The sequence below is a fragment of the Hermetia illucens genome, chromosome 4 (assembly GCF_905115235.1).
Source record: "Hermetia illucens chromosome 4, iHerIll2.2.curated.20191125, whole genome shotgun sequence".
In the NCBI taxonomy this organism is placed as follows: Eukaryota; Metazoa; Arthropoda; class Insecta; order Diptera; family Stratiomyidae; genus Hermetia; species Hermetia illucens.
This window is the reverse complement of record NC_051852.1, coordinates 133,005,907-133,028,862: the sequence shown is the minus strand read 5'-3', so window position 1 is coordinate 133,028,862 and position 22,956 is coordinate 133,005,907. Positions and strand designations below refer to the sequence as shown.

The 22,956-nt window shown below is 37.0% G+C and overlaps 1 protein-coding gene across 1 annotated transcript; it reads right to left on the bottom strand.

Moving 5' to 3' along the window:
- Window positions 1-318: 318 nt before the first annotated feature.
- Window positions 319-22,369, bottom strand: LOC119654230. Its single transcript, XM_038059453.1, has 3 exons — window positions 21,510-22,369; window positions 12,628-12,986; window positions 319-551 (listed from the first exon to the last, which is right to left on the bottom strand). Exons 1-3 carry the CDS (start codon window positions 21,656-21,658, stop codon window positions 415-417), a joined length of 645 nt encoding a protein of 214 aa, XP_037915381.1. The 5' UTR covers window positions 21,659-22,369; the 3' UTR covers window positions 319-414.
- Between the last annotated feature and the right edge of the window lie 587 nt (window positions 22,370-22,956).

Here is a 22,956-nt window from a genome sequence, read left to right as displayed (position 1 = left end):
TTTTTTTAGTACACAGTTCGCCCTCAATGTCTTGAATCCAAAGGAAGGGGCTAACATTAGCTGCTTCATCTGGAGACAGGACATTAAAGCGTAAAACTGTTACCTACATGCTCTTTTCCAATCATTCCAGGGCGGAAAGGTTCCCCCTAAATGTTCACTCACTTTCCTTCTGTTATCATTCTCAGTAAAATATACTTCTACCGACAGTCCAGTGTCAAATTCATTGTAAAAAAAATTCTATGAAATATTTGTTTGTAACTTAAAACTATTGAAATTCGAAAATATTCGAATAAAATAAGAAAATATTCAATTTTTATGTTACGATTCTTACAATGTAAAAAGGTATACATACTAACACGGGACTTATCTATATTATTATAATATATAAATGTAGTAAATTAGTAGAAATACTTCTTACGGCATTTTACTACGATTCGAATCACTTCTAAAACTAGCACCTTGTGTTGTAAGCGGGCAATTCGATCGGAGACGTTTTACAGGTGACGACTTTTTTGGGGTGGATGCTAGTCGTTTGCGTTCCTTCATGTAATCTGAAAGGGAATGGAGAGAGAAATGTTAAAATCAATACGAAAGTTACTAGTCAGCAACAACACATATAATGCAAACATAAAAACAATAGTCTAATTTTAATTAATTGGCTGAAAATTAAAAAAAAAGCATTTCATTGTCATCAACACGCACCCTTTAATCGCGGGTTGAAGTTTTTAAGCACAAAATATATAGACACTTTTGCTGAAACATAAACTCAACAGAGTTCAAGGTGAACGTAGCGGCATGGGGAGCGGTTCTCGGAAAAAACAGCTGGACTGGCGGGTGACAGAAGTTCGGAATTGAGACGAAGAAAGCAGCTGGGTTACAAAAAGAGAAGTTTGGATTGAAACGAAGAAAACAGCTGGACTGGCGGGTGGAGAAGAAAGAGATCGTTCTTGCCTTTGAAGAAAGCGGAGCATCTGGCGGTAAGGAGCAGCCCTTGTCCGGACTCTGGAAGAGGATCTTTTTCCGACCTCGACAGAGACAGGAGGGTAAAAAGGCACCGATGTAGTTGTTACCAGCGGGCGTGCCACATAAACCTGGAAGGACTCGAAGTGATTGGTTCAACACCAATGCTGATATCGTCCGCGATTTGACTTCTGCCATTGCGGACAATGGTCCAAAGACTTCATTCGTGATTATTACAAATATTATGAATTCGTGTGTATCAATTGCCGCAGAAGTTCTAAAATCCAAAGGCCTCTAAAAGTAGAGGCAAACCGGGAAGGAGCTGGGACAATAAGGTGTTCGCATTCTTAATGCGGCGTATTCCTCATAGGGATTAATAGCATCCACATGATATCACGAATATATCTCATCGAAATACTCCAAATATTTAAGCTGTCGCTGTTGTGTTTTTCATAAAAGATTCTAACGAAAATCATTGAAAAAATACCGAGGCCATGTGCTGAAACGTTCATTTACAAGTACCAAAGGTGGCTTCAGAACTTGGTGGTCTACACCTACAATTAGTAAAATAAATAAAGTAAAATAAGCGCTTGAAAAATGTTAAGAACTTAAGATTGGTGTGCATCAGATTTTTGGCTTACGATAGTATAGATCGTATCTTACCGAATAATGTTCGACTTTAAAATCCCACAGGAACTAGTATAAATGACGAGACTAACCATGGAAAACACCAAAATCACAAGTTACTACCCAAGGAGAATTAATACGGAGCTTCAGTACAGGCCAGAGTTGGAAGCAAGCAACCGATTTCGCTCCCGCTCCCTTCAGTATACTACAGTGGAATTCCGATAATTCGCATATCAGATTAATTCGTACATTTGCCGGTAGTCAAGTCAAACCGTGAGTCCCTTGACCATATGAATTATCGGGATGTACTACCACTACTACCAATATCAACCCAGCTACCAGCATAGATGGATAATATCAACATCATGGCAGGCTCAATATCCGAAGTCAAAAAACACCTGAGAAAGGACGGCAAGAAATACGGAAAAATTCGGACGCGAATAAGTCTGAAACATAAAGAGTTTCGGTCCTCCCTAATCGGAAATAAAAAAATACACCGGAAGGGTAAATTGCACTTATACAGAACTATAATCAGGCCTACGCTAATATTTTGATTGATTTGATTATTTTGAGTGCGGAGTCCTGTCACGTATACTTGGTCCGATAAGGGAGTATCCATTCTAGTCAAAATTCGCAAGTTCCAGTGGGGAGGCTCACATGTCACAGCTTATGGACGACACAAAACCTCCTAACATACGTTGAAAGGTGGTACTCGAGACGCAAGGCCACAAGGAAAACCACGCCAAAAATGGGAGCACATGTCATAATTTACGTCAGTTCGCTGTCATGATTTGACAATTGGAGGTCGTAAGCAATGCGTCAAGATTTTTGGAGGCCAAGTTTCGATTTGAGATGTCCATTGATCATGGGCGCCTTTGCACATATTTTGGTCATTTTTCACTCACACCTTGACTCAAATACATTAACAATATTTGATTTCCAGCACAAGGTTTGTTTTATTTTGGTACCATGAATATTCATATGCTTGTATTGCAATACGCCTTCTTTTCCAATTATTAAACACGCTGCTCACAAGTGAGTAGTCAAGCGAATTCAAGAAGCTATAAACGCCTGAAAATTGTTAATTTGTCAACAGTCAACTATTCTGCTGCAAATGCATTCATGGTGGCTAAGGAGGGATGTACCGGGCCAAGAGTGAAAATCAAAAGTCTTTGTGTCAAGCAATTTTGGAAGAGCGCTTCAGAGTGGGATGCCATTATCGGCGTGATCAATAAAGTAATACTGCAAGAAGAATATTCTTGCGCTTCATTTGGTTGGGGTATTCTTTGTTTTGAACGTTGAAAATATCATCTCAAAAGGGCCAAAACTCATTTCAACGCAGATGTGAGGTTTGGCTACTTTCTGAATTCAAGGGCTAGTCTTGTAAGGATTCACTATCAGACTCGCACTCGATTTGCTGCTCTCGGAATAACAAAATCTGTTATATATATTCTCCATTCATCGATAACAAAGTTAAAATTGAAGATGACATGTTTTTGCGAATATTTAAAGGAGCGTTTTCCACCTGTTGCCACTTACGGTCACGCTGCTCCCAGGGCAGAGGTGAGGCAGCGTCTGATGAGTTGTCTCTGCCCTGGATGAAACCGTTAGTCCCTATTTTTGGAAAGTGAGGGTCTTTTTTCGATCGATCGTTATCGACGACTAAATAAGCTCGCAAGGTTACATATACATGCCGTCATTATTGACAATCCTTGAAAACACATTTGTCAAAATTTCTTGTCCATTTGAAGTTTAGTTCACACATTGCACTGGTTTTAGCAACGCTACTTTTCTAATTTTTCAAAACAATGGAAACATGGCATGAAATCTCGAATCCTGATAAAGCATTGCTTTTTAATGGGAAAAATCCCGTTCATAAAATGGCTTGAGTTTGCAGATGCTAGAGATCTCTTCAAATTGAAATGAAAAAAATTCGGATGTAAGATTTGCAAGAACTAAGGCCAGTCTAAATACACCATTCGAATCCATTTCTGTTATCACAGTCATTGAATAACAAAAGACGACATGTGTGTGATATTTGGGAGAATTTAAAGGGTTGAATGGACCTAAATATTCAATAAAATCATCATCATTCTAGGTCCGATATCTAACCTCCTATTATATACAGGATGGAATCCGATTTTTAATTCATTATATTCTTAACAACTGGCCAACGCAGAAAATTCTAACTGCGCCTTACAATAAGACGTAAAAATATTTCCGCTCCTACACACCAGCTTAACCTCTTGTAACGCTTGCAACAATAACAATCTACGGGAAACTAAAGGAAATTATCACGGTGCTATGGTGGAGTTAGTTGAACATGAGCCTCTCGATCTCGTTGCCCCCTGTTCGGATCTCGATTTTTCATGGATGGATGGAACAACTCTATATGTCCTATGCTCCAAAAAGAAGTGAACAGGAGACGGAAGGGATGCTCTATTTGCAGGCCATTCATTCGAAAAAAAAGATTGCTTAAATTAGAAATGTAAAAAGAAATAAAAATGCAATAATGTGAATTCGACCCCAGCTGACGTAGTGTGATCACTTGTGGTATCTGCTGGCTTGAATTATATACATAGATCGAAGAGAAGTCATTTGGCGGCTTACTGCGGTCGTACTATACGCGACACCGCCGGGAGATGTCACCTGAAGAGTAAACTCTGTATTGATAGAGAATCGGTCATTATGCAACACTTTCTGATTCTGATATGATTAATTTTTGACTGTCCTTAAATAATGTAGAAAGATTATATTAAGTAATTAAAAAAAAATCCTCAAGTTGATCAATAGAAAAATGATACCCATCAGAAAATTCGGGAACTTCATTACGAATTTTAATACATCCAAACATTGGACCCCCTGATTATGAACTGGCTTCAACTGGAAATTTCCTTTTTTGTCACAATCACATACAATAAATAGTGCACAAATAAATTAGTGAATTCTATGAATAATACCCCGAAGGGGAGACACCAAAATATTTGAGACAAGAGAGCAAGAACTGGTTTCACATTGTGCAATAAACAAATGGTTTTCCAAGGCATGCATATTTGAAAATTTTCAGGCAACCGGTCGACACCAATGTCTGCGTACCAGATGGTCGTAGAATATTTAATATGCATGAAAATGCATAAACCCAGTCGCGATATATGGCTTGCATTAGGCCTCGAGGTGCATAAATTAATGGACAATTTGATCGGTAATGAAGTTGGGAGTATCTCGTTGCAGCTGAAACTGTAGGTAGCGGAAAGAACGTGCAATTATTTTATGAAAATATATTTTGTTGGGCATTTTGGTTATGAGTGGATAATTAACAAGTTTTTGGCTTCCAAACAAAATGAGAGAAATTTGGGAAACGACAAATGTTGTTCGCTTGCAGACCTGTTGAAATACTCAATGTTTTGATATTGGAAATGTTAAGCATCATTTATACTTCATTTTCAATCTACACTCCATGACCTAAAGTATAGGGTGGGAAAAAGAAGCTAAATGTTATCATAATAGATTCGTTATAACTTCAGTACAAGTTATTAATAATAACGCCCGGATGATGTGGACATTTGAGATCATACTTTACTCGTTCTTTGTAGATAATCTCATAAAAAAATCACTTACTGTACCTTCAGAATGCACCTCTATAATTTCACCCTATCAACACGAGTGGACTGCTCTACACTTTCTATTCTTTCCTCCAAAAAGCCGTTAATAATCCACTCGGATACTGTCAAATGATATATAAATTCTTTTGAGTATGATGCCCGCATCACAAATTTTCAAAAATGATGACGATAATGACGCCAGCTTCATCCTGAACATTTTTTTATAATCATCAAAACCACACATACCGCATGGAAGTCTATGCTTACTCGCCGGTACTTCACTCAAACAGAGTTAAAAGATCTTTATCAAAATGTAAATTATTTCAGAATATTATGCACCGTGCAAAGAGCACGAGCCGACCACTCAGCAAACATAAAATTCAATCCGGCAATGGATCAAGGAGGGAATTTCCTCTACAATTGACCCGGACAAGGCAGGCATACCCAAAAGCCATATGGACGAACATATCGACTGTGACTTGGGTCAGACCAGACAGTTTGATATTAAATGCAACAGCAGCAGGACATCGAGGACATTATCAATCTGCATGTATAGCACCGGCTCAGGAGATATTGTATTTTCGTAAATTAAATGGTAAATTATGCACGTTTTGTGAGGTTGGGGTGAAATTTTAGTGCAATATCGATCGATCTTGGCACGAACCACATTTTATGGCCCCTTGAAACCCGCAGCTTTTACATATTTTGTAATGTGTCACGTTCTGGTGGAAAGGAATAGAGAACAACTGCCCGTTGGGACTATGATTAAATGGAGGATTTCGGTGACAGATGTTTGATGATGTAATTTCTTCAATTGGTGTTCATTAAGTAAGTCTAATATGAATAAATAAATCGAATGATGGTAAAAGGCAGTAGGTCCCCTGAGGAATATTGATCCAATATTGTATGAAAATGTCACATTTTCTCAACCGGATTGACCCAGAAAAAGTTCTTGACTCATATTTCAAACATATATCTGAATTTCAAAATCCATGATAATCAATTTCCGTTTGAAAAAGGATTCCACACTCCCAAATCAAAAATATCAGATAACAAATCCAATTTAAAAATCAATATTTCATTCAAAGCCACACCTTGCACTCATCCAGGTAGTATACGAAAAAAGGTGCACCAATTTCCCTCTCGCGTACCTCCCTGTAACTAAACGATCCTTTGCCACGGTTCAACAATCTTCAAGAAAACGACCATTGTTTGAGGATCATTTGAAAAGGTTTGCAAAAAGAGGCCGTGCACCTTTCTTGTTCGCTTCTTGAGAAAGCAAAGGGCGTTTTGTCGGCTTGCAAATAACATGAAATGAACAAACAATAAAACAGCACGTGCCAAATCCTCATTCGTAATCTTAAGATCAGAACAAGAATCTTTTGTTGTTGATGATTGTTGTTATTTGGTTGGGGTGCAAATGATATGGATAACTTTAAGGTTTTCGTCTTGTTAACAATGTGATAAGGTGTTCTGTGCGGGATGTCGGAGTAAGGGTAGTTAATGACAACTATTGATGATCATTTAATAAATAATGGGACAAATCACTACAGTTCAAAATCGATAGATAGATTTAGTCAATAAATAATGTTGACTCTGAAATTCTTTGGGTTTATCTTGAAGCCTTTTTTGTACCTTATTTTTAACTCTTTTATTGAATCAGAAATGTTTATCGCGTGGAGCCTATTTTAGGAGTCCAAACAAATGGGAGTGCGAAGGGACGAAGTCATGGCTGCGGGGGAGATGCAGAAGGATCTCCATCCCAGTTTCTTAAAGATTCCTGGAATATACTGTGATGTGTGCAGCAAAATTGCACAGAGTCCATGACGTTTTATTCAAAAGGCAGTCCAGATTTTGCGAATATGTGTGCTGATATTTGAACTAATTTTAATAAATAAGCATCTGAGAATCCAGAATACTGTAAGGTAGGTAGGTATCAGTGACCGCTCTGAGGAGCTCAATAATCGCTGTGGTGTGCCGTTCTGATGCCACAAACTCCTAAGACCGTGACTGCTGTTATGAGAGCAGAGAGGCAGTCTAGTCGGCTCGGATCTTCAAAGCCAGCCCGTAGCATTCACGAAGGAAAGCAGCTCTCCCACCCTGCAGCCAGAAATCTCTCTGAGGCCCATAAAAAATGGTTTGCCCAATGTCCGTAGCCTGACTCTAGCTAGATCTGGACAATCACAGAGAAAGTGCATCAGGGTTTCCCTTCCTTCTTCGCAACTTCGGCAATGCGAATTGTAGGGTATGCCGAGCCTGGCGATATGGTCCCCTGTGCATCAGTGCCCCGTTCAGACCGTCGTAATCTTGAATGCATTTGCCCACGTCTGGCACAGGAGCTCTCATGATCGGGCTGTATTATAAGCGGACCAAATTCTCCTTGACTTGGCACAGCTCGTTAGACTTCGCCATCTAAGGCCCGTGGCTGCCAGGTAGTGCGAGTAAATTCCTCTATGTTCCTATGCCCGGGAACCCAGAGGAGGATGACCTTGAGCGTGCCGTCCATACGGTTCAGTGCGTCTCTACACTGCCGCAGCAGCCTGGAAGATGTCATCGCTAAATACAAGGCCTTGATGGCCACTTGGCTGTCGGTCAGAATAACTATGTTACGCTTGGATCTCGAATACTGTAAGCGTGGTTTTATTTTTTTTCGACATTTTCTTTGCGTGGTTTTTCATTGTAGTCATATAGAAACGGTCGACATCTACTCTACCTTAGTTTTCGTCGTAATCAAAAAGTTACAGAAATGATCAGAGATATTTGTGACGTGTAAGGACGATTGCTATAGCTTCTAAGACATCTCACGACCGGTACAAAAATTCAAAAATAGAATTTTTGAATTGGACAACAATCTTCGATCCTGTCGGAATCTCGACTTTGAAGAAGATCATATCAAGCTACTTTTGAAGGAAGATGGTTGCCAAATAACACAAGAATTGGTAGACCACCAACACGAGTGATTTGAACAACAAATGTCGTCGTTAAAAGGTAGCTCAACATTTAGCCCGATATCGTGGCTATCGTGGACCAAAAAAAGAGGGAGTAAATAGCTTCCCATTTGGTCCGATCTGAAGTCAGGTTTACAGATGATGTTGAAAAGGTATTAGTATACATGCGACCTCACATGTAAACCAAATATGTATCAAATCTATACCTGCGGCCTCAACGTGTAAACTCAATTTGAATCAGATTGATACAGACGGCGCGGTACGTGTTAAAGCAACACTTATTGTTGAAATACGAATTATAGCGCTTTTTGAGAACGGGTCCCTGCAAGAAATTATCAATTTCCATCACCCGCCTTCTCCCCTCTTATATCAAATGTCAAAAATTAGGCCTTTCATTTGATACCCCCGTGACCATATTGGGTGAAACAAATTTTACACCTCCCCCCCTTAAATTCAAACGATGTTCAGAAAGCGAGGTGATTTACAGATCCCATCGAATCACGTATCAATGGGAGTAACCGTTTCTGAGAAAATGGACATGGCAGACAGGCAGACAAACGGACGAACGGGCAGTAAACCAATTTTAATAAGGTTTTGATTTGCACAAAACCTTAAAAAGAGGGAGAATATTACCTAAACTATAAAGAACGTAATAAAAAAAAGAATTCTGGTCACTGTCGAAAAACCTTTTATCGCGGAAGCAACTTTCAATAAGCAAATACAGATGGTATCCACGGTCTTTTGAGGAAGCCAGTGAACTGGTATTAACATGAATGAATTGGTTTATTATCCCGCGTTACTGATGGTTCAGGCTGTCATTTCCTTACATTTTTGAGAAAATGGTTTTAGAACAACAACAAAAAACTATCTGCGAGGCATTTTAAAGAATATAGTGGAGTCCTTCAATCGAATTATGTTCCAAAATATTTTAACATATAGCTATCAATGAATGACCTAACATACTTCGGCGCTGCGTTAGGGTAAATTAAAGCAACTGTTGAAGGCCCAAAACTATGAAATCAGTGCATATTCTGTTAGTTCAAAGAGCATTTTCAACTGAATAAGATAACTATCATAACGATAGTTATGTGGTGGCTACAGGCTCATCATTCATACCAGTTTATGGTAAATCTGCCTAACACTACCGTCACTTTTAAGGAGTGCAATCCCAACTGGAAGATACAACTTTACACAGGAAACTTTGCCATCGGTCCTAGGCCACCCAATTCATCACATCAGTCTCTTGTAGGGTCGAATCTAAACAGCGTCTTTGATAGTGAACGCGATAAGTGAAAACTTCACTGGAACCACCAAATAAAGCCTTAAAGCCTTGGAAGAACACATTGCTTTAGTTCAAACAAAACTGTTGCTGTTGCTTCCCTTTGCGACATAATCCATCCAAAGCTTTTTATGTAAATGATTTGATGCGAAGGATTTCAATAGAACTAATTACAAAATCAAAGCGGATACAAAGCAAAATATCTTTTTTTTTGCCTCCATAGAAAAACGATCCTTGTTAACAACGGTAATTGCGGAGATAGTCAGCTAATGCATCGCCACATAAATTAAAGGCAAAAGAGCATGCATAGAAGACACTAATAAGTCTGCCGCCATCTACTGCAGGCACTGAATTGAGTGAAAGCAAATTTCGTCGGGCTCCGTTTGATGATTTTAGCGAACAAATTCGAACAAATTGAGAACTGTTAGTCTCGCCAATATTTACAGAGGCAAATACACTTAGTACTGGAACTGACGCTCGTTTTGCAGCTCAGGACTGGATTAGCGGCGATCATATTACGACAAATGAAAGGGCGTTTTTCTAAGGAAGACTTTTATGCCGCGATATTCCACCCGAAAAAAAAGTAGAATACGAATACGACCCACCGATTAAGATTTGCCTCTGCAACTCCTAAAACAGTGAATGGAAACTTGTACTTTTTTGAACGGTTTATTATTAAATCTGACCTAAATACGTTACCCTATCAGTTATTTTAAGCTTCGCCCTAACATTCACGAAAATCCTATAAACCGACTTTATTTTACCAACGTGAATACCTGAAAGAACAATTTAAACCCCTTCCACAAACATCCAGTTTATAATTTACGAGCTCTCAATAAATTTTCAAATCCGATTCTAACAATCACATAATTTACTGCAATCAAATCGACGCATTGATTCTATTGTATGGAATACACAGAGCGCTTTTCCATAATTATAGGCCGCTATCGAAACTAAACCATATCCGGCGGCTCTTAAAATACCACGTCATGTATATGATTGCTTAACCACCATTCAAATCTCCCACACAAATCGCCGATCACCTTTCGCCCTAAAACTTCCGTTCTTACACAACCCCAACGAGTGCATGAACAATAAATCTACCTGATTACGAAAGTATGACTGATATGGAAGAAAACCAAGAAAAAAAACCTTTCAGTACATGAACTCTGATATGTAGTCAAAGACAACGCAACCATGAAGGACGACGACGGTGGTTAGTAAAGGTTTCTTGCCGTCATTGCCGTCGACGGTTTTTATGTAAAGTAGGCGGATGTAAGGGCTTAAAGGCAATGGTTTTTAATTTGAAGAAACATTCATATAATTTGAGATAGTTTAAGACAGACATGTCGCCCCTGAGAAGAAATTAAAACGAATTAAGTCTGGGTTAAGTGTCCTTTAATTGAGTTTGTCTTCTTGTAGTCTAGAATAGAACATTTTTTAGGATTTACTTTCTAATGTCCTTTCTTCCTTGCTACTTTTAAACGGGAATTATATAAACATTCAAAAAGTTTATTATTTCTACAAAGTTCTAAAGAAGAGCCAGATTCTTCATCACTTTTCCGGTTTGAATGATTCATAGAAGAAATTGGATAATAGAAGCCATTTATCCCAGGCACATTACTCAGAAGTTTTCTAGTCGCTATTCAATCGACAGTTTTCATGAATACAACAAATTTAGTTAGTTCAAAGTAGATAAAAGAAACCTTCACAAGACAAACCTAAAGCGAGGGAGAAATGAACTACAAAAACAAAAGCAGCCAAGCCTCCATAACCGATATGGGAAATACACTTCACCATGCATTACCGAAACCATGAAAAAACCGTTGAAATCACAAAAGCATAACAATAAAGTACCGAGATAAGAGCCAGAGGAGCAGTGGAAATGTAAAAAAGAAATAGGGGGTGTGCACATGCAATCGCGCTTCTAGTTTCCGTGGCCAGCATAAAAGGTATGTTCAAGTAACGAACATTCTGATGTGTATTGAAAGCCGATTGGAAAAATTTTTAATTGCTCAACTATTTATCGACAACAACGTCGACAAAGACGTTTACAGGACGTCCAAACTACAGGAAGTTCAATTTAATGGTTGACTTATCAAGATCAAGAACGCGTAGGGGTATATAAAACTTTTACGGTGTTTCCGCGAGAAACCTGGTGAGTTATGGGACATGATTTAGGTCATGTTTACTTTCGTTGATTGCTCCTGCTGCTGAGAAGTAGCGAATAACAATTTTAACGTATTTTTTCAAGGGTTGAGTGTGAGAATTTTATGATAGAAAGTTATGGGAGGAAAGAAATAAAGTCGATATTGGTTTATAATTGACAATTTCCCATAGATAAACGGAAGGAGTGTGAAATTAGATTGTAACCGTTTTTTCTGTGGGAAATTAGATGCTTGAATGGCTTTTTGTTGCAGTATGAGGGAGTAATTGAGAGAAGAGGGCGATGCTTCCGATAATAGCCCCTTTTTCGCACGAATGAATAAACATAACTTCCCTTACAAGATTTTGCAATGAATATTACGCTGAACTCAAATTCAAAGCCTGGTAATTGTACAGCCAAACGTGTAAGATTGTAAACACTGAGGAAGAGAGCAACTTAACCGAAATATTGACATCTTCGATTAAATACACTAGGGTTGTCCCTAATTAAAAAACAATCTGCTCGTTTCATTCAACCCAACGAGGTATTCCCTGTTCTGCATTCCACAAAAAAAAAATATCTTGGACTAATAAATGTCTCTTCTCTACTTTGCAACAATGACACGCCATAACCGAGTTGAGTATGCTTTTTTCCCCAAACCTCTCAGTGAATGAAAACGATTTTCTACAGTTTGCTAAATCGTTTGAAATTGCTGTCTATAAAATATATTTACAGTGCGACAATTCACTTACTGCAGTTTACCGGGCATATAAATATGTAAAAAACAACTATTTTACCCGTGGAGCCATCAGAAATATTTACACACGCATTCAAATTAGCATAAAAATGTGGAAGGTCACATTTATTGTAATTTCAGCGCACTTTCACGTGCTCGACAGACTTGTTGATTTTTTTCTCATAGAAGCGCTTCATTTGCAAATTGGAAATATTGGAAATTGTAAGTGATTCACGCCATATAAATTGTATCAGCAGATTCTTATCAATGTAAAGGATAATACTTAATGGAATACTGAACAATATAAAAGTCAATGTCCTTCCACCTACCTGTGATTTTAGGTTGTCTCTTTCCTGATGTCGATGTCCCCGCAATGGCTAATCTATCATCAAGTGGCACTTTGAATTCAACAACTTCCTGCAAGAAAAGCTTCTCAGTAGCAGATGGTGAATTTTCACGAGCTGCTCTCTCGTCCATCAGCAGATCCCTTTCTGTTGGTTCGAACTCAGGAACTTCACGAACATGGGCAGCACGACTTAAGGTGTAAACTTCAGGAATAAATTCAGTATAGGAGACACGTTCCCAAATGTATTGATTGTGATTGCTTAATGGGTATCCACTGCGGAAATCGAAACCCCATTTCTTGCAAGCAGTATCGTGGTGACGATCCAATTCATTTTCAAATGTCCTGGAAATGAGAAAATTGATTTTATAATTATGTTTCGTTCAAATTGAATTGGATAATATCATAAAGTCATAGTCTAGAATTTGCAGAGAAGCGACGTTTTTGACCTAGTATAACTTTGTTAGTAATAGTGAGATTTTCATACTGTATGCTGTAGCCTACATTGCTGCAAAATTTCGTGATTCTAGGGTGAACTGAAGGGGGTTTTTCTGTCAATTACTAAAAATTATAGTAATGTACTATTATTAACTTTATTTGAACAGGTATCAGATTTCGGTTGGGTAATTTCTAAGAATGGATTCGTTAAAAAATGATCACTTTTAACCCCCCGCACTCCCCACCTTTCCAACAAATGTCGAAACTAAGACCGGCTTTGAAAAGTACTAACCGAAACCTTTAATGACCTTTGATACCCCGCATGACTATATTTAATGAAAAAAAAATTTACACCCCCCTTTTGCATGTATGGGGACCCCCCTTAAATTCGACGTAAAAGGATGTAACTCACTACATGCGTGAGTGTTCACAGTTCCCACCTTTCTACCAAATTTGGTGTCGAAAAAATGCGTTTGACGGTTAGACAGACAGACAGACAGATAGTAAACCGATTTCAATTAGGTTTCGTATAAACACAAAAGAGAACTGTTTACACAAAACCTTAAAAAGAGAACTCCGAATCTTCAATAAGAATACATTCAAGTGGTGAATGCATTCGTTTATGAATAATTAACCAAACCAATGTAAAAACGTCTTTGGAACAGGAAGCATGCATTGACAACTTAAAAGACAACTTTCCTCCGGCGGATTCTCAGCTTGGGCAATGACAACTTATGACATATTTTATGGAAACTTTCAAACACAAACACAGATTCCAGATTCCATTCCCCAGATAATGGGGGGTGTAACGTTTTTAAACTTTTTTTAAAAATTTTTTTTAGTTTATTTTCTGAATGGACAATCTTTCAAGAATATTACGAGAAAATTTGAGATGAATCGGAGCAAGGGCGCAGCGATTTAAGCAACCACGTCTCATACATGACTCAGCGCGGACTTGGGGCACGAATGGCAAAAGGCCGCTAAGGCATTGGATTCGTTCAAACACGAAGTACATCAGTGCTCTTTCCAAAGATGTTTTGGATGCCGTTAAGCGTATTAATTAAGACCTGAGCAAAGATGCCCTCTTTAAGCGATGTTTTGGAGGTTTTACGCTGATCAACAACGAAAGATCGAACCAACTTCTGTGGAAAATCTCACCAAAGCACTAGAGTGGAACCTCTGTCATCATTTAGATTGCAGCTTATGTGGCAACCTGTGTCTTCAGTGTAGGTTCTTTGCTTCTCTAACCCTTATACAAAACATGATAACCAGTAGTGAACTAAGCGCCCATGAATGGACGCGATAAACCGAGGGGAGCCGGAAGCTGAAAAACAGATTGAAGAAGGGAGGATTGGTCATAGGCAGGAACAGACAGGTGCTTTAAACAACATAGGTGATGGAAACATCCTTTATGAACCTAGCATCTATGATTCGATGTGAGTTAAGCCAATACAACTCACTTATGAACGTTTTTCCAATATTTTTTGTGTTGAAAACTTCCCTACAACGTTCTCAAAGTCAGTGCCCCTAATAAATCCGAAATAACTGCATCGATCCTTTTGAAATTTTGAGAACTTTTTCTGTACAGAATTTACGAGGTTTTGCCGGAGATTTTTTTTTCAAATTAATTAATTAACATTTGGTATTTTGCAATAATAAATTAGCAGATTTTTTTCCGCAACAATCCCACTTTTCACTTTAAAATATTCGCAGAAAGTGAAAAATTAAAGTTTTGAAAATCTCTCCCGGCACTACCTGAGGAAAGTGATCATCTAATGAAGGAACTCAGATTTTCTGATTTCAGACCATTCAAACCGCGCCGAGTTATGAGGGACAACGCAATTCTACTTTTTTTCGGAAACGTTTCAGAATAATTGCTGCCATTGCCCTAATTTTTAATATTTCTTCATGAAAATTTTACACAATAACTTAGTGCACCATTGGTTTTAAAAAAATATTATTATAACGTCGTACACGTCTTAGGGTACAAATAAATTTACCTAAAATGCGAAACAGTAACCTTCTACAACTTTGTTAATAATAGTTGGATTCTTTCCAAGCTTCTCAGAATTACGTCCTATATTATCACTTATGCCGATGCCAAACTATTGTATTTCTCGCATGAACTAAAATATAGTAACTTACTATTATTAACATTATTATATCGGAACGGAATGTATTTTGAGGCCTAGATGCATTGTGATTTGTTTTTTCAGATTTTTCGGTTGGATAGGTTCTGAGAACGAGACCTGTTTCACTTTTTTGGGCACACATTTTGAGCCCTATCTCTCATACGATTCACCCAATATCAGTTTCAAAAAGTACTAATCGAGCCATTTCATTTGATACCACACATGACCAAATTCTATGGAAAGAAATTTACACCCAAAATTTCGGTAAAATAAGTTTAGTCTTTTCCGAACAAATCGATTTTGACAAAGACGAACAATCAGACATTGAACCGATTTTAATAAGGTTCTGTTTTACACAAAAAATGACAATAAAAATGGTACAAATTGGAACTTGTTTTATTTCAAAAATTTATTCGCAAAATTTGCCCTAATTTCGTAATATTCTAGCTTCAACATCCTTTTTGAGCATGACTCTGACAACAACTCGAGGGTTTCAGGAAGATTTTCGTGTACCATAAGCTTTGGGGCCAACCAACAGTTTTCCGACAATGGCATAGCTTCGGACCAAATGGCGAACAATCTCACGCCAGGACAGGCTTACCAAGCTTTACAAAAGTCTACTGTCTACTCGCAAGGCAGAGACAAATATGCCCTTTGAAACCAAGTGACCAAATATATAATATATTAATTCATAAATACAACATATGGTATAAATCATTTGGAATATTTTTTGGAACGAAATCAAATTTTACTTTAAAGACCCTTCTCATAGTTAAAGCGCAAAAGTAATGCTTTTCAAATTGCAATTTCTCAGCAATAAATAACATATTGATTTTAGGGTTTTTTATAAATAAAATGAATTGAATAAAATAGAAAATGTATCCGGTTGATGTTGACAAGGTTGCGTTTGATATTTGAATTGCCCTTTTTGTTGAGACTTAATCCAACATCTGCGTTTTTTACCAGATCGTGAACCCCAACACGAAAATTTCAATCCAGTTTTAATTAGAACGCATGTGGTTATGGCTAAAACTAAAGGGATCTATTAGAAAAGAGAGGTTTGCCAGATTTGAAAAAAGGTGAAAGATAAAACATTGAAAAAAAAAACGACTTAACGACAACCAATCTCAGAAATCTTAGTTTTGACTAGTATTACGTTCATTTTGTAATCGTTCCTGAAAAAATTAAATATCCCCAAAAACGTGGTTTAGAGAGATTCAGAAGACGCTTACAACAATTCGAAATGTGAGACATTGTTAAAAATAAAGTTGTTTTCGAAAAATAAAACAAGTCGGATGAATATCCGGCCCAGCAATGTCAAAAAGTATCCGGAAAAACTTATTATATATCATAAAAAATCTTAAATGTGGAAAGCGTCCTTAAAATTTTGCTGAATTTTTAGATAAATTTGTATAGTAAAGTTGATTTCTTGAAATTTCTAATAAGGTTTCCCTTTTATGGTAATCTCGAGTCGGCATTCAGTAGACGATAGGCTACTATTGCCAAGAAAAATGTTTAACACATTTTTAAGTTTTTGCGTGAAACAACCAACCCATACATGCGATAAGGGCGTGTAAATTTTTTTTTACACAATATGGTCATGTGGAATATTTAATAAAAGTGGTCCTTTAGTACTTTTTGAAACTGATCTTATTTTTGATATTGGGTAGAACATAGGCTCAATGTTCAGGCTCAGAATGTATGTCCCAAAAAGTGTGACAGATCTTAGAACGTATCCAATTAAAAAATCTGAAAAAAATTCACAATGATGCATCCCTTCGAAATCTAGGCCTCAAAATACACTCCCTTCTGATATCTGCTCAAAAAAAGTTAATAATAGTATGTTATGTTATGTTAATATATTACACAATTTTAGTAAGCTTTATAGATTTATGGAAGGTCGAAATTGTGTATTTGACGTGAATTTATCGGACTCTAAGACGTATATGACGTCATCATCATATAAAATGAACTCATATGAACGACGGAATTGGAGTTTGAAAATACATATATGAAGAAATAGAAATAGGAAATATACTCGTCCAGCTTCTGGTATTCCGATTCATAATTTTCGAAACTAACTCCAGACTTTTCCCAAGTCAATTTCAGAATTTTCCATTTCAAATTCAAGTTTTACACCAACTTTTTACCGCTGGATAATAATGGAGCTGGGATTTCTTAAAAAAAATCTAAACAGCTCATCAATTTTCCACATAACATAATCCCCTCGATCAGCTATTTTTTTTTCATGAACTCTGGAAATAAAAGTGTGTATTTGTCACTGCAATTAATTCCGACATTTCCTGTAGAACCTCATTTATGTCCACTGACAACCGAGAGGCCCTTTAAATATTAAGAAGTTTAAATTGTGGCGTTGCTATTACTTTCAGACCCTTACTCGTCCTAGAGGACGAAATTGAACCACTATTAGCTCAGACTGGTTCAATAAAGCGAATAATGATAGGAAATTGGTGGGCATCCTTATCTAATGGAAAAAAGTTTATATAAAACTTCATAGTATAATATTGATTCTGAATTAGGAATGGAAAATTCTGAAATTGGCTTGGAAAAGTCTGAAGTTAGTTTGGAAAATTCTGAATTGGTTTTAAATTTGGAATTTTAAATTTGACTTGCAACTAATCCGCCACTCCTAAGAGCAACTTTGCCGCAAATGATAGCCAAGTGTTTGTTGTTCAATTTTATTAATCTCCAATCTAGAAAATGTTTGAGATAATTTGCAAAATCATCGTAGAGATCAATCAAATTTCACCCACTCAAATCGAACATTTGATTTTTCGACGGTAGAAGAAAAAGGGCTGCTGAAAACTACCTCTGAACTTATTTGTGTAGAAGAGTGCAGAGTAAATGGGAAGGGATTTAACAATCCCTTTCAGTTCATCAGTTTTCGCTTCACTTTCGATTCGATAAACGAAGGAACTCCATCTACCTATTCTCTAAGGTTAATAGACCAGGAAAAATTACTTTGTTATAAAAATATTGTATCCCATAATTATGCCAGAAGCTTATCATTGTTTCACACCACTTGCATTGCATTATGTTAATATGTTATGTACGTACAGCCGAGTCTTCAGAAAGCCTATAAGGCTGAGGTTGCATACTATGCTGTTTCTTCACAGATGCATTTCCTCATATGAATGCTTCAAGCATCACCAAACTTATTGACTAGATAGATAGATTAAAAGCGAATGTTCCTAGCAAAGTAAACAAAATTGCATTTTCGTTTCTGATATTTGTTCAATATCAATATCTTCAATTGTGTTGAGACAAGGCGCAACCCAAGTGGATGCTTAAATCGCTATCAAAAACGATTTCGAACCGACACACAGTGCGGCCCTCAGTGGACAAAAATCAAAAATTTATATATTTCATTGGTGGTTTGGAACTACGCAGTTTATTTCAGATAGGAGTAACGGTAAATTAATCTTTTGTTTTGTTTGTGTTTTTGCGATGATAAAAGGGAGCGTCTTTCCACCTGTTGGCACTTTCGGTCACGCCGCTCCCAGGGCAGAGGTGAGGCAGCGTCTGATGAGTTGCCTCTGCCCTGGACGAAACCGTCAGTCAATTTTTGATTTTTTCGGTAAATTAATGTTTATAAACAATTGAAGAGCGTATTTTTATGCATGTATGACTCGAAAGGTAAACATATATTTAATAGGATTGCAAGTTTTTGTCAGTTGCGTTTTAAAATTTATTTCAAAAACATCTTTTCGAATTGCAGCACGTTTAATTTAACCGTCTGGGACTGTTTATTTTGCTAAAAATGTCTGACAGAAGTAAGTATCCATATTAATGTTTAAATTCAAATATCTTAATTTCGGTGCAAAACATTCTGTAGTTTTAATTGATTCGGATACGTGCCTTATTCTAGTTTGTTCTTGTGCAAAAATTATCTGCAATGAACTGCAACAATAACTCTTATCGGTTTTTTAAAAAATCATTTCATAAAAAATTTGGATTTCCACGCAAGAAAAAAAAATTATCGGCCATTACCTCAAAATTAAAGGATATTCTAAAAATAGCAGGCGAGTGTTCTGTTTCAGTGGAAGAAGAAATCGCTAAAAATTTCCAATAATTATTGCCTAGTCTTGGGAAAAAAATGGAAACACTGCTTCTGGTGAAAAAAATTTCTTGCCCAACGTCATTCTGAGTGGCTTGGTAAATATATTTATGTTCCGGAAGAAATTTTAAGCCTCAGACTCAGCGAACCTTAACCAACCTATAGTCGAGGCAGGCCGGAAGTGCCATTTTCTAAAGCATCATTAATAACTAAAAGTCATCGTATCAAGACTTAGTGTCTTCTAGATGTCCAGAAGAAGTTTTATTTGCCGCCGAAATATTACAAACATCTCAACCATCTTTCTCAATATCTCAACCACATTCAGAAATATCGCGGTCACCTGCTGATATCCTTGCTTTCTATTTCGACCTAGACCTCAGTGAACGAAAGTATACAATTCTTCGTTCATTTTTAAACTCAATTTATGAAAGGTACTTCTCGCCTGTAAAGGTGTTAAGACATATGGAAAGTACGTTTCCAACCCCCTCTTCCCCAATAGAACATGAACGTAACATAAACAATCAATTAGAAAACCTTCCTCCATGGGTAACCAATTTAAGGCATGAAGTGTACAAATAAGCTTTCAACTTCATTTTACAATGGGAGACAGAAGTGATAGGAACATTTTATCGGACACTAACTCTTCATCAAAATGTTATATTTGCGGGGCGACCGCAATGGAGATGAATTTCAGAAGAGTTACTGAGAAACCTCCAAATACTGACCATTATCGTTTTGGTTTATCCACCTTGCACTGCTGGATAAGATTCTTTGAATGTTTGCTTTATATTTAGTATAGGCTGCCATTTCAGAAGTGGTCAACGCGAGGCGAACAAAACAAGATAGTTTTTGCAAACAATAAAAAAATCCAAGAGTAATTCGAGTCCGGTCGGCTCCCCCCCTCATTGTTGACAAGCCAAAACCGGGATCCAGAAATGATGGGGATATCGCTAGGAGGTTTTTCAGTAACTATGAAATTTAAGAGTTTTATTTTGTGACAATAAAATAACCAGTCACATTTAGCGTGCTGTTGAAGGATACTTTGGAGTTCTATTTTAACCTATATAGTTGGTATTATATGCAATCACTATACATAAAATACTAATTCATGGTTGGAACATAATACAGTTTTTCGATCTTCGGATAGGGGTACCTTCTAAACAAGACTTAGAAGTCATACATAAAGACATTAGACATAATCGGTTATATCATACGCGCAAAACAAGTCAGGAAAATAGTAATAAAGATCTGTTAAATATTTTACTCCTCCCATCAGATCATCTTATATCGGGAAAACAAATCAAAACCAAAAGATGCTAATCGCGGCAATATAAAAGATATGGAAAGTTATCTTTAATTCGTCGCTCATGATAGTGAAACCATAGAATTAATAGAACTTGCTTCAGAAAAAGATAGTGATTATGAGTATGATGACGATATCGATTAATGTTTTATTTGCAGATTTGAAAAATGCCTTATTTTACTTTAATTACATTATTTTATTTACTTTATTGAATTAGTTTTTGGTATTATTGGACTGAATTATAAAAATATAAAAGTTTGAGCTAAGAATTAAGAATTCAATTTTTTGTGATGATAATTATAAATTAAGCATACAATAGCAATGATTGGAGGTTTTCTATTATATATATTTATAAATAAGTAAAATCCTAGTGTTTAACATCCAATTTCGATTTTGCCCCAAGGCCTCATTGATCGGCCGCACTGTGCGGCACTACGAAGAGAAAGCTAAGTTCAGCTCTCTATATATTCTATTCCTCCAATTAATAAATTTTTCTCTCCATTTATTGAGATTATCATCCAAAACTTTTCCTACGAAGTATAAGACTCTGAAGACTTCGTATTGTATATATTTTTTGAGATTAATTTCGCAATGTAGGAAAAGATAGTAAAATATTGCTTCTATAATAAAAGTAAAACTTCAGTCTTTCAGCGTATTCCTGAAACCAAGTTTTCCAGGATCATACACGACATAATACAAACAGAATCGAACTACTGAAGACTACATCCTTGGAAGGCATTGAAAATATAAAATGAGGAAAAATATGGAGAGATAATTAGGGAGCTTCCAAGGATTGTCGTTGGGTAAAAAATTCAAACTAACCCGTGGAAACTTCTAAAATACTCCCAAGCAATGCAAAGGTACCTGACACCCAATAAGTATAAATGATAACCTTCCAAAAGCAAAATAAATCTTACCTCTTGTTCTCCAAGCTATCCGTTGGTCCAAAAAGATCCTTTTTGATTTGATTCAGTTTCCGCGTCGACAATGCATTTCGAATCGCCACTGGCGATCGAATCGTGTAAAGTTCACTAAACATTATTGGATTTAAGACACGGGCACTCATTTTTGCAACCAGCACAAACTCCTCTGTCCACCGAAACTGCAATTATTATGAAACGTTTGCGAATTTTCTGTCGACGGGACGGCAGCCAACAATTCTGTGTTGCGAAATCACTTTGACATTCAACTTGAATTTCCAGTAAATGATTGTCTTGCACAGCAAATTTACTGACCAAACGGTTTTGCACCCGGGACTAGACGAATGAATGTCTGAAGCTGTCAGCAATATTGTTTTGAAGGTGGGATCCCGAGGTTCGAAAGTAAATAAGGTTTGGAAACAATCGGAGACAACGGGTTGAGGTTATGTTGATGCTCCGGAACAATTCTTCTCAAACTCAGTTTTTATTTTTGAATATTTCCACTGTAAATACGCACAAATTGTTTTTATGGTACCGAATAGTATTTTCAACTATCAGATACGGAAACTATACAAGTTTTTTACGGAAAAATCACTTGCACTGAATCTTTAGCGATTGCACAAAATGTCGGAAACGTCACTTCAATTTGTTCTTATCAAACTCGAGAATTTGAGCAAAATATCGAAAATTCCTTGATAAAGCAAGTAAAATAGTTCACAACTCTATTTCAAGTACAGTTTCACCAAATTTTTAAAACACAGCAGTCGCTCGAAATCGCTTAATAAATATGAAAACACCAAGCTCGACTCCCAGAGTCCTTTCCCTACGAAATTCACTTTATCGACTGACAGCCGACTCGCCCAGTCGATGTTGTTCATAAACTCGTTTGTGTTTGTCGTTTGCCTGTGAACGGACGCAACCACCTCGTACGTGCGGGGCTGTCCGTCTGGAAAGGGGCATGTTCGTTTTGTTTTGAATTTTTGAATTGTGTACTATGCTCAGCAAAAGTAGCGTCGCACGGCGATGCGTTGATGCAATCTCGTCGGTGCCGTTGGGATCCGGGAAGATGAGGCAATATGGGCGCAGTCGCGACGATAGCCCAGCTTTTTATTTTCTTTTCATCGGGGAAGAGTTATGATTTCCTAAATCTTTATTTTAAGCGACAATCGAATATTTCAGCAGAACATTTTTGTTCAAAATAGTAATTAAAAATTCTTAACAAGGATCTCAAATCAGATTCTAAAGCAAATGACGATGATACGTAATTAGAGTAGGTTATCCAATTATGTAATGCATTTGGTTTCATATATTAATGAAAGACAATAGGAGTACATTCGCTATATGCAATTCAGGCATTGATTTTTTTTTCGCGAATAATGCAAGAAAGCATAGGAGTTCTTGATTCAACTTTGATGTAGAGAGGATGGATTTAGATTTCCATCGA

Bases quoted from the DNA above. Each gene is read 5' to 3' on its own strand.
- LOC119654230 (XM_038059453.1), bottom strand. From the start codon at position 21,658: ATGAGTGCCCGTGTCTTAAATCCAATAATGTTTAGTGAACTTTACACG. The intron at 12,987-21,509 runs GTAAGATTTATT...TCTCATTTCCAG, and splicing joins GATAGCTTGGAGAACAAGAG to GACATTTGAAAATGAATTGG. The intron at 552-12,627 runs GTAGGTGGAAGG...ATTCCCTTTCAG, and splicing joins GAGACAACCTAAAATCACAG to ATTACATGAAGGAACGCAAA.